The sequence below is a fragment of the Mobula hypostoma genome, chromosome 4, assembly GCF_963921235.1.
Source record: "Mobula hypostoma chromosome 4, sMobHyp1.1, whole genome shotgun sequence".
NCBI lineage: Eukaryota > Metazoa > Chordata > Chondrichthyes > Myliobatiformes > Myliobatidae > Mobula > Mobula hypostoma.
The window spans coordinates 115,500,573-115,515,824 of NC_086100.1; the positions used below are offsets into that span (position 1 = coordinate 115,500,573).

Sequence of the window (15,252 nt, forward strand, 5' to 3'; positions counted from 1 at the left end):
CGGAAAACAATCCTAGTCTGACCACAATGGCCTTCAGGACACTGCGGCTCAGTGGTGGCACTACCCGATGGATGTCGTGATTCTCCCACATTCTGTGCCCTTGCTTCTTCCAGTCTTTCTTCAATGCTGTTAAAGAACACGGATTCTACAGCTGTACGAGGATCCAGATGATAATTGTTTGACATGATGGGCATCAGGATTCTCAGAGCAGCTCCCTCCTACCTGTACATCATTGCCTCAACCCTGGTGGGTCTGTCCCACAACCAGGGAATGCCATCTTGTCACAGAGCTTAGAATCAAACCGAATGAGATCGGGTCCTTTGGCTCAATGAGTCATGCTGACCATCAATCACTCATTTATACTAATCCCAAATTTATTGTCCCCACATTCACCTCAGATGTCTTCAGATACTATACAATTTATATTGCCAAATTAACTGACCAACGCATGTCTTTGGAATGTGGGAGGAAATTGGAGCACCCAGAGGAAACCACATGGTCAAAGGGAAAACAGGCAAACTTTTTACTGACAGAACCTAAGGTCAATCTTCAACATGGGTCACTGCAGCTGAGGCAGCAGGTCAAAAGTTTCACCCTTCTGCTGTGCTGTATAATAAGCACAGAAATTATCCTGAAGCATATTGTCTGGAATATATTATTCTCTGCCTGACACTATCTCAGGCTGTTTCCTGACTATTTACTGGAGAACTCCCTCAGTTTTGTCATCAGTACCTAGATGGCTTTGAGGGAGATTTTGCAAGATTGATTAGATCGGGATTAATTTTGCTACAGTATGTCCACATTGTAAGCTGAAGTCAATGCCAATCCAGTGTCATTCTTTCTCAGTTTCAATGCTGCAGTAATGGTACAACTGAGTGGCTGGCCTAACCCACATCAGAAGGTGGAGTCATATATCTGGGGCTTTAAGTCAAACTAGTCACTTTTGTGGTCATTATTATCAAGACCAGTTGTTGCTTTCCCAAATCATTCATAATATTTAATTTCCACACATGACAGAATGGGTTTTGAACTTCGGTCTCTGGATTACAAGTTAAGTAACAACTGCTCTATCATTAATACGTCTGGTTTGTTTTTACAGCACTGAATGTTTTTCCTGCTAAATTCACCTGTGCCCACAGATATGAGTAATCTGTATTTCCTTTTAATACAACCCACATTCTTCTGTAGTCTCTCAATGATCACTTCACATTGCTGTAAGCAGAGTTTTGTGGAGTTCATTCTTCCCTTTTTTTCAGGTCTACTTAGAGCCGTTGAAACACCACAGATGGGTCATCCGCCTGTCTGCCCTCACTAAACCACATTTCCCTCTGACAGTTAAGGTTCACGTTGTGACTCTGGAAAACATGACCATTTCCCATATCTTGGGAATTACCTTTCAGCAGAGGCAGTCATTGCAATAAGCAGACCAGCACAGCCTTTATTGAATGAGGAAAAGGCTGTTGAAGATCAAGATCTTCAACACAACACTCATCCAATTGGACAACAGTAATCCCTGCCCTCTTATAAACTTCTTACACCTGCATTGTCTGCAATGGGCATCTCAGCATATTGATTAACTCATTGGACAAATACCACCAGAGCTGTCTCTACAACATTCTCCAAGTTCATTGTGCATACCAGTTTGCTTTTTTACATCGATCAGCCCCTGCCCCTGCAATAATCTTGATTGTATCGTTCTTCCTTCCTTTAGAGTTAGCGCTTATAAAATATTCAACTTATTTTCTTGCTGCTTTTGAGTCTGAAATCACACAGATTTTAATTCTATGGTGATTATAAGCCTAGGTGTCCTGAATGCTGTTTGGGCCATTGGGGAGAGCATAGGAGTGAACTGGAATTGGTTTATTATTGTTGCATATACTGAGATACAGTGAAAAGCTTGTCTTGCATACCTTTCATACAGAGCAAATCATTACACAGGGCATTGAGATTCTACAAGATAAAACAATAATACAATGCAGAATCAAGTGTAACAGCTCCAGAGAAAGTGCAGCATAGATAGACAATAAGGTGAAAGATTATGTAAGGTAGATTAAGAGTTCAAGAGTCTATCTTAAAGTTCCTGGCTAAGATCTACCCGAGGCCCAACATATTGAAGCAACCCTGAAGAAGGCATGCCAGTGTCTATTTCATTAGAAGTTTGAGGAGATTTGTTCTGTCACCAAAGATTACTGCAAATTTATACAGGTGTACCTTGGAGAGCATTCTGACTGGTTGCATCACTGTCTGGTATGGATGGTCCACTGCACAGGATTGGGGAAAAAAAGATGCTGGAGAGGATTGTAAACTCGGCCATTTCCATCACAGCACAAGCCACCCCATGGTTGAGGACATCTTCAGAAGGTGATGTCTCATGAAGGAGACATCCATCATCAAGGACACTCATGATTCTGGACATGCCTTCTTCTCATTACCACCATCAAGGAGGAGGTACGGGAACCTGAAGACATACACTCAAAAGCTTTAGGAACAGCTTTTGGCCCTCCACCATCAGATTTCTGAACGGCCCATGAACACCACCTCACTGCTTCACTCTCGTTTTGCAATATCTATTTTTTAAGGCATCCTTGTTGTGCTTTAAAGTAATTTTTATGTATTGTAAAACAACGAATGTCAGCGATAACAATCCTGATTCTTTTTCTGATCTCTGACTCTGATCTGATTGTGCTAAGGAAACATTCAATAATCTTAGAGCAGCAGAGTAGAAGCTGTCCTTGAGCCAAGTGGTACGTGCTTTCAGGCTTTTGTATCTTCTGCCTGATGGGAGAGGGGCAACTGTCCGGGGAGGGTGGGGTCTTTGGTCATTCTGGCTGCTTCACTGAGGCAGTGAGAAATACCCCCGAGTCCGAGGAGGGGAGCCTAGTTTTCTGTCAAGTGCTGAACTACGTCCACAACCATTTTCAGTTTCTTGTAGTCATGGTCAGAGCAGATGCAATACCAAGCCACGTGCAGATAAGATGCTTTCTATGGTGCACTGATAAAAATTTGTCAGGGCAAGTAGAATGTACCAGATTTGTTTACCCTCTTGAGGAAGAAGTTTAAAGTAATTTTTTTTTATCAAAGTACATTTATGTCACCATATTCAACCCTGAAATTCATTTTCTTGTGGGAATACTCAATAAATCTACAGAATAATAACCTTAACAGAATCAATGAAACACCAACCAACTGGAGCATTCAACCGAAGCACAGAAGACAACAATGGGTGGAAATAGAAGAAAAAGAAATAAAAATAAATAAGCAATAGAAGTCAAGAACATGAGATGAAGAGTCCTTGAAAGTGAGTCCATTGGTTGTGGGAACATTTCAGTGAAGGGGCAAGTGGGGTTGAATAAAGATATCCCCTTTGGTTCAAGAGCCTGATGGTTGAGGGGTAATAACTGTTCCTGAACCTGGTGGTGCGGGTTCTGAGGCTCCTGAAACACCTTCTTGATGGCAGCAGTGAGAAGAGAGCATATATTGGGCAGTGGGGGTCCCTGCTGATGGATGCTGCTTTCCACGACAACATTTCATGTAGATAAGGGTGGGCTTTACCTGTGACAAACTGGGCTGTATCCACTACTTTTTTATCAGATTTTCTGTTCAAGAGCATTGGAGTTTCCATACCAGGCTGTAATGCAGCCAGTCAGAATACCCCACCACACATCTATAGATGTTTGTCAAAGTTTTAGATGTCATGCTGAATCTGCAAAATCCTAAGGAAGTAGAGGCACCGTTTTCTTCATAATCGCACTTATATGCTGCACCCAGGACTGGTCCTCTGAAATAACACCTGAGAATTTAAAGTTCACCTCTTCACCTCTGATCCTCTGAGGACTGGGCAGTGGACCTTTGGTTTCCTTCTCCTGAGATCACTTAATCAGCTCCTTTGTCTTGCTGTCATTCAGTAATATATTGTTGTTACGACACCACTCAGCCAGATTTTCAATGTCCCTTGTATATGCTGATTCATCACCATTTTTGATTCAGCTTATGGTAGTGGTGTCACTAGCAAACTTGAATAAGGCATTGGAGGTGTGCTTAGCCACACGGTCATAAACCCAAACAAGTAGAGCAGTGGACAAAGCACACGAGTTGTGATGCATCTGTGCTATGGAGATCATGGAGGAGATGTTGTTGCCAGTCTGAACTAAATGGGGTCTATAATTGAGAAATGCAGAATCCAATTGCACAAGGAGTATTGAGGCCTAGGACTTTGAACTTATTGATTAATTTTAATGGGATTATGGTATTGAATACTGAGCTGTAGTCGATAAAGAGCATTCTGCTGTATGCGTCTTTGCTGTCCAGATGTTCCAAGGTTCAGTGAAGATTCAATGAGCTAGCATCTGCTGTGGACCCGTTGCTCCGGTCTTTAGTACTTGGTCAGCTACCCCATCTGGGCTAGATGCTTTCTGATGGTTCACCCTCCTGAAAGCTACTCACACATTGGCCTCAGGGACTGAAATCACAGGATCATCGGGGAGGTGGGAGTTCATCACCAACCTCTCAAAATAATTCATCACAGTGGATGTAAGTGCTACTGGGGGATAGCCATTGTTGCAGATTACCATGTCCTTCTTAGGCACAGGTATAATTGAAGCCTACTTGAAGCAAGTGGGTTCCACACACTGACAGAGTGAGAGGTTAAAGATCTCAGTGAACATCCCAACCAGTTAACCTGTTGCTCTGGTCTATACTACTTGGCCAGCTACCTCCTATGGGCCAGATGCTTCCTGTTGGTTCACCCGCCTGAAGGCTGCTCACACATTGGCCTCAGGGACTGAAATCACAGCATCATCAGAGGCGGTGGGAGTCCATGATGGTTCCTTAACATTTGGACAGTCAAAGCAAGCATAAAAGGCATTGAGCTCATCTGGAAGCAAAGTCCCTGTTGTCTCCAACGTCTCTTAATTTTACTTTATGAGATAATAGTATTCAAGCCCTGTCACAAATGTCAAGCATCATTGATTCATGTTTGGTCCGGAATTGTCACTTCGCCTGTGAGATGGCTTTCCAGAGATCATGCTTGGAACTCCTGTAACTTACTTGGTCACCAGACTTGAATGCCTCTGATCTGGTTCTCAGCAGATTTCAAATCTCATGGTTCATTCAGGCATCTGACTGGGGAAGACTCTGTATGATTTTGTGGGAACACACTCATCTGTAGCTGTTTTAATCAAGTCCATTACAACCATGGTGTATTCTTTCAGATCTGCAGATGAAGTCTTGAACTTGGCCCAGTCCACTGACTCGAAGCAATCCTGCAGCTGCTCCTCTGTCTCCTGTGACCACCTCTTTGTTGTCTTAATCTCTGGCTATGCTCTTTAGCTTCTGCATATATATGCAGGTAGGAGAAGAACAGCCAAGTGATCGTCAGAAATGTGATCTGGGCATAGAGTGGTGGGCATTCCTTATCTTAGTATAACAGTGGTCTACTGTGTTGGGACCTCGGGTGCTGCTGGTTATATGCTGATGGTAATTGGGCAGGGTTTTCCTCAAACAAGCCTGGCTGATGTCTCCGACTATGATTTGAAATGCGTTGGGGTGGACTGTTTCTTGTTTGGAGTCGGCATCATGCAGTATTGTGAGCGCTTGATTATGGTTGGCAGTTGGTGGTATGTGAACTCTGGTGAGGATCACAGATGAGAACTCCCTAGGTAAATAGAACGGAAGGCATTAGTGAGTTTTCTTGGCCATGGTGTCTACGTGGTTGGATCAAGGCAGATGATTGGTGAAATTCACTCCTAGGAACTTGAACCTCTCAATCCTCTCAACCTTAGCACCACTGATGGAGACAGGAGCATGTGTACCACCCCCCTCTCCTGAACTCAAAGACCAGCTCTTTTGTTTTGTGGACATTAAGGGAAAGGTTGTGGCCATGACACCATGTCACTAAGTTCTCCAACTCCTTCCTGTATTCTGACTCAACATTATTTCAGTTTCGGCCCACAATGGCACTATCATCTGCAGGTTTGGAGTTCGAGAAGATTGTGGCTATGCAGTCATGAGACTAGGGAGCTGAGGGTACAATCTTGTGGAGCACCAGTGTTTAGAATAACTGCGGTGGGTGCTGCTGCCTACCTTACTGATTGCAGTCTGCTGGTCAGCAAGTCAAACGTCCAATTGCAGAGGGAAATGTTGACTTGCAGGGTGTGGAGTTGGGAGATGAGTTTGCTTGGAATTATAGTATTGAAGTCAATAAACTATAATCTAATGTAAATGTTTCTACTGTCCAGATGCTCCAGAGATGAGTAAGGTGCTGCGGACGCAACTCTGTGGAGCACCAATTTTTAAATATAATTATGGCAGAGGGGTTGTTGCCCATCCTTACTGATGCAGTCCGCCATCAGATTCCTGAATGGTCCATGACCCTATAAACACTACCTCAGTATTTTACTTCCTTTCTGCACTATATATATATATATATATTTTTTTTTTATATTTATATTTTTTCTTATTGTAATTCGAAGTAATTTTTATGCATTGCATTGTACTGCTGCTCAAAACAACGAATTTCTTAACATACGTCAGTGTTAATAAACCGGTTTCTGATTCTGACTCCCAAGACTTGTAGTTTGGTGATGAGTTTTCTTGGAGCTGTAATCAATAGTTTAGCATCGGTGCCTTTCCAAATGCTCCGGATATAAGTGTAGGACCAGGGAGATGGCATCCACCGTAGACCTGTTTCAGTGGTAGGCGAATTGCAGAGAGTCACTGGAAAGCTAGAGTTAATGTGTGCCGCGATCAGCCTCTCAAAACACTTCATGATGATTGATATCAGGGCCACTGGGTGGTATTCATTAAGGCATGGTACCTTATTTTTCTAAGGTATTGGGATTATATTGTTCCTTTTAAAGCTGGAAGGAACCACAGCCTGAAGCAGGAAGAGATTAAATCAGAATCAGAAGCACTTTAATGCCAGTATGTGAAACATACCAGATTTAATTCTGGTTCAGTGCCAAGCATAAAACACAGGGACAATACCATAACAGACAGCACGATAGCAACCAACTATTTACAAGACAACAGTGCAAACAGCCACAAGCAATCAACAATTAGCAGAACGGTCACATGAGCAAACATCAATAATCAAACTTGAATAAATGTGACACATATGAACAGATTACATAATTATCAACAGAACAAGGAGAGCAGGAAAGACCATTTACCAGATGTTGTGCAGGGACAGTTAGGGTATTGCAACTGAGTTAGTTTTGTTGAGAAGCTGGATAGCTACAGGAAATAAGCTTTGGAGATGACGTGTAGTCCAGGTGATGATGGACTTGTAGCATTTCCCTGATGGCAATCCGGTAAATGGGTGACTGCTAGGGTGGGTGGAGTCAGCTGTAACTTTTTCAGCTCTTTTCTTTGTTCTGTCAATGAACAGGCCTTTTAATGTCGGTAGCTGACAGCCAATGATCTGAGTGGGCCACTCACTGTAACTTGGACTTGAAGAGGGACGAGATGTGGGGAACCAGACGGTGATGGAGGTGGTCACAACATTCTCAATGATGGCTGAGTAAGGGTTCATCAGGATATGCCCTGAGATGTTAAATTTCCTAAGCTGGCGTAGGAAGAACAATCGCTGTTGGTCTTTCCTAATGATGTCCCACTTCAATGTACTGGGAATAGTCATCCCCAGGAATTTGATTGACTTGATCTGCCCATTAATTTCCAAGGGGGTTATCGGCAGAAGTCAATCATCCTTTCCACTGACTTAATAGCATTACGCTCCAAGTTGTTATGAGCACACCATTCTGCAAGATGGTCTTCCTCCCTTTGACAGCAGGTCAGATAATTATTAGCGATGAGACCCACTGCAGTCGTGTCATCCACAAACATCTGAAATTTAATGGATTTGTCCATGGAGGTACAGCTATTTCTAAGGAGGGGGGAAAGAATACAGGCCTGGGGAGAGTTTGTGCTTCTGGACATTGGATTAGACGAAGTGTTTGGAGAGTCCAAATGTTGAAGAATGTAATGAAGGCACAAGTTAACTACATCCTCAACTGAGTGATTTTCTCTAAAATCAAACTGTAGTGGGTCAAAAAGAGGATCAATAATGGATTTAAGATAGGCCATCAGATGTTTAACAGTTTCATAACTACTGAAGTCAGAGCGACTGGTGTATAATCATTAACTCAAGTGATCTTGTCTTTCTTGGGAACTGGAATGATTGTAACAACTTTAAAGCAGAACCCTGCATAATTGCAGGGAGCTGTTACATATCTCAGTGAAGATAGGTGCTAGCTGATCCGTACAGTGCCTTAAATGTCTGCAAATACCCCTGCCAGTTTATCTGCACAGGATCTAAGGACATACCCAGGGACATCAGGTTTTCTGTGGATTCACTCTCCAGAAGAATAATCTTAGGTTTGCGACACTGACTGTGGGTTCAGATGCTTTGTGGGTTGTCAGGTGGATGGACACATACTAATTTCCTTCTGCACAGAATGCATTAAGCTCTTTGAGAGTGGTGTGCTGTTGTCAGCGATACTGATCAACTTTGTTTTATAGTTCTCTGCACTCTGCCGCAACTGATGGCTGGTCTTGGGACTCCATTTTGGACTGGTATTGTCTCTTGACATCTCTGATAGCTTTATCAAGTGGATGAATAGGGAAACGAAAATGGTTTTGGAGCAGAGGAAGAAAATTGTAAAGTGGAGAGGGAGAATGTAACCAGGGAAACAAAAGAGAATGTAATCGGTAGATGAAGCAAATGTGGTATGAGAAAAAGAAGTTATTAGAGAAAACTCTCAGGGACCGAACTTTACTTACATTTTGAACAGCATGAATTTTTAAGGAAATTCCATGAGGATGTTGCCAGGATTGATGAGCTTGAGTTATAAGGAGAGTCTGGATATTGCTAGGACTGCTTTCCACGAGCAAAGGAGGCTGAGGAGTGATCTTATAGAGATTTATAAAATAACAGGGCATTGATAAGATGGATTGTTACATTCTTTCTCCCAGGTAGTGGAGCCGAGAGCCAGAGAGCATAGATGGAAGGTGAGAGGGGCAAGATTAAAAGGGAACCTGAAAAGGCAATTTTTCCACACAGTAGGAGGTGGGTATATGGGCTGAGCTGCCCCAGGAAGTGGCAACATTTGCACATGTACCTGGATAGGAAAGGTTGGAGGGATTTAGGCCAAATGTCAATAAACGGGACGAGCCCAAGAAGACACCATGGTTGGTATGGACAAGATTGGCCTGATTCTGTGTTACATAACTATGACAGCATGACTCTAAAAGTAAGCATGTCATGTTGCAGCTGCATCAAACTTTGGTCAGGCCATATTTGGAAAACCGTGTGCAATTCTGGTTGCTGCGTTGCAGGAAGGATGTGGAGTCTTTGGTGAGGATGCTGAAGAGTTTCCCCAGGATGTTGCCTAAATTGGAGAACATTAGCTATAAGGAGAGGTCAGACAAACTTGGACTATTTTCTCTGGAGCATCAAAGGCTGAGAGTTTGCTTACTCAAGGTTTATAAAATTATGAGAGGCATTAGAAAGGGGAGATAATTAGAATCTTTTAAGGATGGAAGTGACAAATACTGGAGAGTATAGGGAACATTGATTTCAACTCTGGCATATCGTTGAGGGGCACAAAATTTGACCAAAAAACCATAAATTTAACAATTAAACAGAACTGTAAAAATCTATATTTATAGTTGTACCTTGATTTGCATTCCACTTAAGAGATTAGATCTGTTTAGTTTTGGGCCGAAACACAGGCCCCAGCCAATCTCTCCTACATAGCAGTCCTTGCGTTTTTGATATGAATCATAACGTGCAGAACGATACAAGTAGTTTAGGTCACCAGTACTTTCAGCAGAGATGTGCCTGTTCTCACCAATATAGTGTGGGAAGTCAGGGAGTTTTGATCTGTAATCTCTTGAAGCATCTGGTCCTAGAAAAGGAAAACTTGTGAAGTAACAACATTTAGATCTATGTTTCAACACTTTATTAATCAGGTCTCAAAGTGTTACAGAATATAAATAAACCATAAGGCTCGAGCCTTCCCACTGTTCAGTGATGACTGAAAGGTACTTCAACTCCAGCCAGCTGCTATGAATTTATAACTATTTTTATCCTTGTCCAGAGAAATTATGTTGATCTCAGATTTCGTTTAGTGAATATCCACCACTTTTGAATCCCATTTTTGAATATTTTTGTATCTGGTTATCACATTTTCATGATTTACTGTATGTACATAGACCCCAATGGCTCTTTATAATTCTAGTAATTCTAACTTCAGTATTAATAGAAAAAGTTTCTGGATCAACTAACACTTAAACTTAATGGCATCCAACTGTCGTCATCTATCATTGTCCCTTTGTAATTTTATCCACTTGTGTCCTTAAACTCTATCCATAAGTATTCCTTGACTACTACTACTACTATTTACAATTGACATATTTACAATATATTTACAATGGAATTGACCACAACAAATTCAATTAAGATTGTTAAGCATGATCAACATTTCATAGTTCTATTTTGGTTTTCTCTAATCAGCTCACTTGTTTGAAGTTTCCTCCCCATTCTTTTATTCTAATAAGAGTCCAATAAAATTCTCACAATTAGCAGTAAGCCAATTGGTCTATATTTTTTCGTTTGCATAGAACATCGAACATAAAAGAGTACAGCACAGGAGCAGGCCATTCGACCCACAATGTTGTGCCAAACCAGCTAAAAAGTAAATCAAAGACACCCACAAACTAATCACTCCTACATACACAATATCCATATCCCTCCATTTTCCTGACATCCATGTGCCTATCTAAACATCTCTTATAAGCCACTAATGTATTTGCATCTACCACCATACTGGGCAGCTCATTCTAGGCATCCACCACCCTCTGAGTAAAAAAACTTAGCCCTCATATGAACCTTTCCCCCTCACCTTCAACACATGCCCTCTGGTATTAGACATTCCAACCCTGGGTAACAGAAACTCCCTGCCTGCTCCATCTATGCCTCTCATAATCTTATAAACCTCTATCAGATCTCCCCTTAGTCCCCAGCACTCCAGAGAAAACTCCCCAAGTTTATCCAGCCTCTGATGATATCACATGCTCTCGAAACCAGGCAGCGTCCTGGTAAAACTCTTCTGCACTCTCTTCAAAGCCTCAACAACCTTCCAATAGCGGGGTGACCAAAAATCTCTGAAAAATTTCTTAAATAATGGAATTACGTTGACAATTTTCCATTGTAAAGGGGTAGTTCCTGAATTTTGCAGCAAAACTTTGTAATTTCACCTATTTTTAAATCCCTCAATGCAAACCATTATTTATCAGTATTTATTTGAGTATTTATCAGTTCTAAGTGTCACAATTTATTCCAAAACTGTTTTCTCGCCTACATACACTTCAGTCTATTGCAGTCCAAGCTTTCTTACAGTTGTATCTAGAACATGAGATACTTTTGCTACTATGTACTTTCACACGAGAGAATCTTTAGCTCAGCGACCATACAAGAGTGCCGTTTGTTAATATAATCATTTTAGTGAGCACATTGGGAATGTGTAAACTTTTCAGAAAGTCATGTTGTCAATTTCAATATGTTTTAAAATTGTATTATAGAAAGGTTAATATGGGTTTGGCAGTTCAACTTTGACTTTGTAAGGTTAGTGTACTTCCTGGAGCTTGCAATGAAAGCATCCCACATAATGAACTTATTGATAAAATTAGGGTCCGTGGGATTAAAGGGCAAGTATCTGCATGATTAGGAAATTACCTCAGAAACAAAAAGCAGGATGTAGTAGTAAATGATTGCTTTGTGGACTGACAGTTTGCCGGGGGTAATTCCTGGGAACAGTTTTGAACTAGATATAGGTGTGGAGGCTAAAATTACCACAAGGTCTGGAAATACGGTAAACAATGAGGAGCGTAATTAACGGATAGCAACAAGACTTAAGACAAGTTCCTGAATGGGCAGATGAAATTTAATGCAGCACAGTATGAGGTAATAATTTTTTCAGAAATAGTGCAACTTAGACTAAATTACACCATTCTAAATGCTGGACAGGTGCAGGAAGACTCAAATGTTTATGTACCCAAGTTCTTGAAAAAAGCAGGCATTATGCGCTAGTAGAGTAATCAAGATCCTTAGCTTTAAAAACAGTGGCAGAAAAATACAAAAGTAGTTATTTGAATCTGTCCAAGAAACTGCTTAGGGCACAACTGAAGCTTGAGCATGTAGATATTAAGGAAGAGGATGAGCTAGAACTTTTGGAAAGCATCAAGCTGGATAAGTCACCAGGACCAGACGGGATATACCCCAGAATACTGCGGGAAGTGAGGGAGGAGATTGCTGAGCCTCTGGTGATAATCTTTGCATCATCAATGAGGACGGGAGAGGTTCCGGAGGATTGAAGGGTTGCGGATGTTGTTCCCTTATTCTAGAAAGGGAGTAAGGATAGCCCAGGAAATTATAGACCATTGATGAAGGTAGAGCCGTAGATTAGTGTATATGCATTTTAGCAAGGCATTTGATAAGGTACCCCATGCGAGGCTTATTGAGAAAGTAAGGAGGCATGGGATCCAAGGGGACATTGCTCTGTGGATCCAGAACTGGCTTGCCCACAGAGGGCAAAGAGTGGTTGTAGATGAGTCATATTCTGCATGGAGGCCGGTGACCAGTGGTGTGCCTCAGGGATCTGTTCTGGGACCCTTACACTGCGTGATTTTTATAAATGACCTGGATGCGGAAGTGAAGGGATGGGTTAGTAAATTTGCTGATGACTCAAAGGTTGGGGGTGTTGTGGATAGTGTGGAGGGCTGTCAGAGGTTACAGCGGGGCACTGATAGGATGAAAAACTAGGCTGAGAAGTAGCAAATGGAGTTCAACCCAGGTAAGTGTGAGGTGGTTCATTTTGGTAGGTCAAATATGATGGTAGAATATAGCATTAATGGCAAGACTCTTGGCAGTGTGGAAGATCAGAGGGATCTTGGGGTACGAGTCTACAGGACACTCAAAGCTGCTACGCAGGTTGACTCTGCAGTTAAGAAGGCATACGGTGCATTGGCCTTCATCAATCGTGGGATTGAGTTTAAGAGCCGAGAGGTAATGTTGCAGCTATATAGGATCCTGGTCAGACCCCACTTGGAGTACTGTGCTCAGTTCTGGTCGCCTCACTACAGGAAGGATGTGGAAGCCATAGAAATGGTGCAGAGGAGATTTACAAGGATGTTGCCTGGATTGGGGAGCATGCCTTATGAGAATAGGTTGAGTGAACTTTTCTCCGGGGGATGAGAGGTGACCTGATAGAGGTGTACAAGATAATGAGAGGCATTAATCGTGTGGATCAATGACAGGCTTTTTCCCAGGGCTGAAATGGCTAGCACCAGAGGGCATAGTTTTAACGTGCTTGGAAGTAGGTATAGGGTAAGGCGTAAGTTTTTTACGCAGAGAGTGGTGAGTGCGTGGAATAGGCTGCCAGCAGCGGTGGTGGAGGTGGAAACAATAGGGTCTTTTAAGAGACTCCTTGATGAGTACATGGAGCTTAGAAAAATAGAGGGCTATAGGTAAGCCTAGGTAGTTCTAAGGTGAGTACATGTTTGGCACAGCTTTGTGGGTCGAAGGGCCCAAATTGTGCTGTACGTTTTCTATGTTTCTATGAAGTATTTCATCAAATTCTGCTCAGCCTTAGATATGAAAGGAAAATTGGTGTTAAATTTCTTGTTTAATGATAAATGGTGATGTAAAGATATAAATAAACACTGTATATATGATAAATACAAGAAGATTTGGGCATCCAACTGGAATTTTTAAAGGTTCCTGATATCAGTGTAACTCGTCATTGTCGTGGCTATCCCTCGAGGTTGAGGATGATAGTCTTTGTTCTGTTGATCTACTTATGGGTTCTCAAGTGGCTTATGAGTCCAATCTTGGCTTTGAAAGTTCTTCCGCATTCAGGACAGGTAGTTCCAGATGGCAGATCGGACTTTGGTTGTTGCTGCCTCTCTTTCCATTTTCTTCTCTTTTCTTCTAATTCTGCACATCTGTTGGCTTCGAAAGTTGCTGTTCCTTCTCGGATGATGGCTTGCCAGAGTTTCCTGTCCTTGGCATTGGTTTCCCAATTGTTGATGGCGAAGTTACATTTCTTCATGTTGGCTTTTAAGACGTCTTTGAATCTCTTCTGTTGTCGGCCTCTTTTACGTTTGCCTTCTTTAAGCTGGGAGTAGAAGATTTGTTTCGGCAGACATTCTATTCGCAAATTAGAATGTGTGTGGCATACCAAGCTGTATTAATGGAGAAGGAAAACTGAGCTGATATTTCTGTTGGATGACTTGTATTAGAAATGGCCAGTTCTGATACAGGTGGAGAATGTGAGTTATCAGAATTTGAGCCCAGACAGCTGTGAAATGCCCAGACAAAAAACGAGTTGTTGGTCCTCAAGCTTACATTGGATCTTTTTATGACAGTCAGGAGGCTGGATACAGATAGATCAGAGTGGGATGGAGACTAGAGGAAGGCACAAAGTTCTTCTGAGTCATCTGTACAAACTGAATGCCACTACCCACTCTGCATCTTGGTTTCTTAAATGTAGAATTGTCTCTATTGTGGATTGCGAATGTAGCAGATTGAAACTAATGCAAGTGAATCTCTGCTTCACTTGGAAGGACTACTTGGGTCCATGGATGGTGAGAAGAGAAGAGGTAGAAGGACAGTTTGTATTTCTTGCAGTAAAAGGGGGAAGTGTCATAAGAAGAGAGATTGATAGGCAGTGTAAAGCTATCCAGGGGTTGCAAAGGAAACAATCTAGTCAAAATCTCATTAACAGAGTGGAGAGGAAGATGTGTCTGATGGTGGAATCTTGTTCAAGCTGTAAGAAATGGCAAAGGATCATCTATTGAAAATGTAAATCGGTGGTGTGTGAGGTGAGGACCAAGGGAATTCTGTCTTTGCTTTGTCCAGAATCTCATCTGTTTCCTGCACCTGAAATAGAGGTATCAGAACTAGATGTGATGTGGTCAAGAGCTCCATCAGCTCCGGTCGAGGGAAAACCACAGTTCAGTAAGAAGGAAAACATCTCAGGCTCATTTGGAAATTCATGCCATCTGCAAATATTTGACCAAGATGGAGGAATCAGAGAATAGATTCAAGTCCTATGTGAGGCATGGTAGGAGAAAGTATAGACAATGTGGGATTTGAGACTCATTATAGACTTCTGATTCAAACTAATAATATTGTTTGAAAAACTGGAATAGATGTACAAATGATTTCTTTTTGGCATTACTTATAAAAGAGGA

The 15,252-nt window shown here is 41.9% G+C and overlaps 1 protein-coding gene and 1 long non-coding RNA gene across 3 annotated transcripts in view; one reads left to right on the forward strand and one right to left on the reverse strand.

The window, feature by feature from the left end:
- The window catches only part of LOC134344896 (protein SPMIP2), a 39,672-nt gene that overhangs the window by 12,990 nt on the left and 11,430 nt on the right, over positions 1–15,252 (reverse strand). For both annotated transcript variants that reach the window (XM_063045027.1, XM_063045026.1), the window contains exon 2: positions 9,673–9,905. In XM_063045027.1, coding sequence (XP_062901097.1) covers positions 9,673–9,905 — 233 coding nt within the window. The remainder of the gene's footprint in view (positions 1–9,672; positions 9,906–15,252) is intronic.
- Positions 1–15,252, forward strand: part of LOC134344897 (uncharacterized) — a 35,786-nt gene that overhangs the window by 6,133 nt on the left and 14,401 nt on the right. The window lies entirely within an intron of this gene.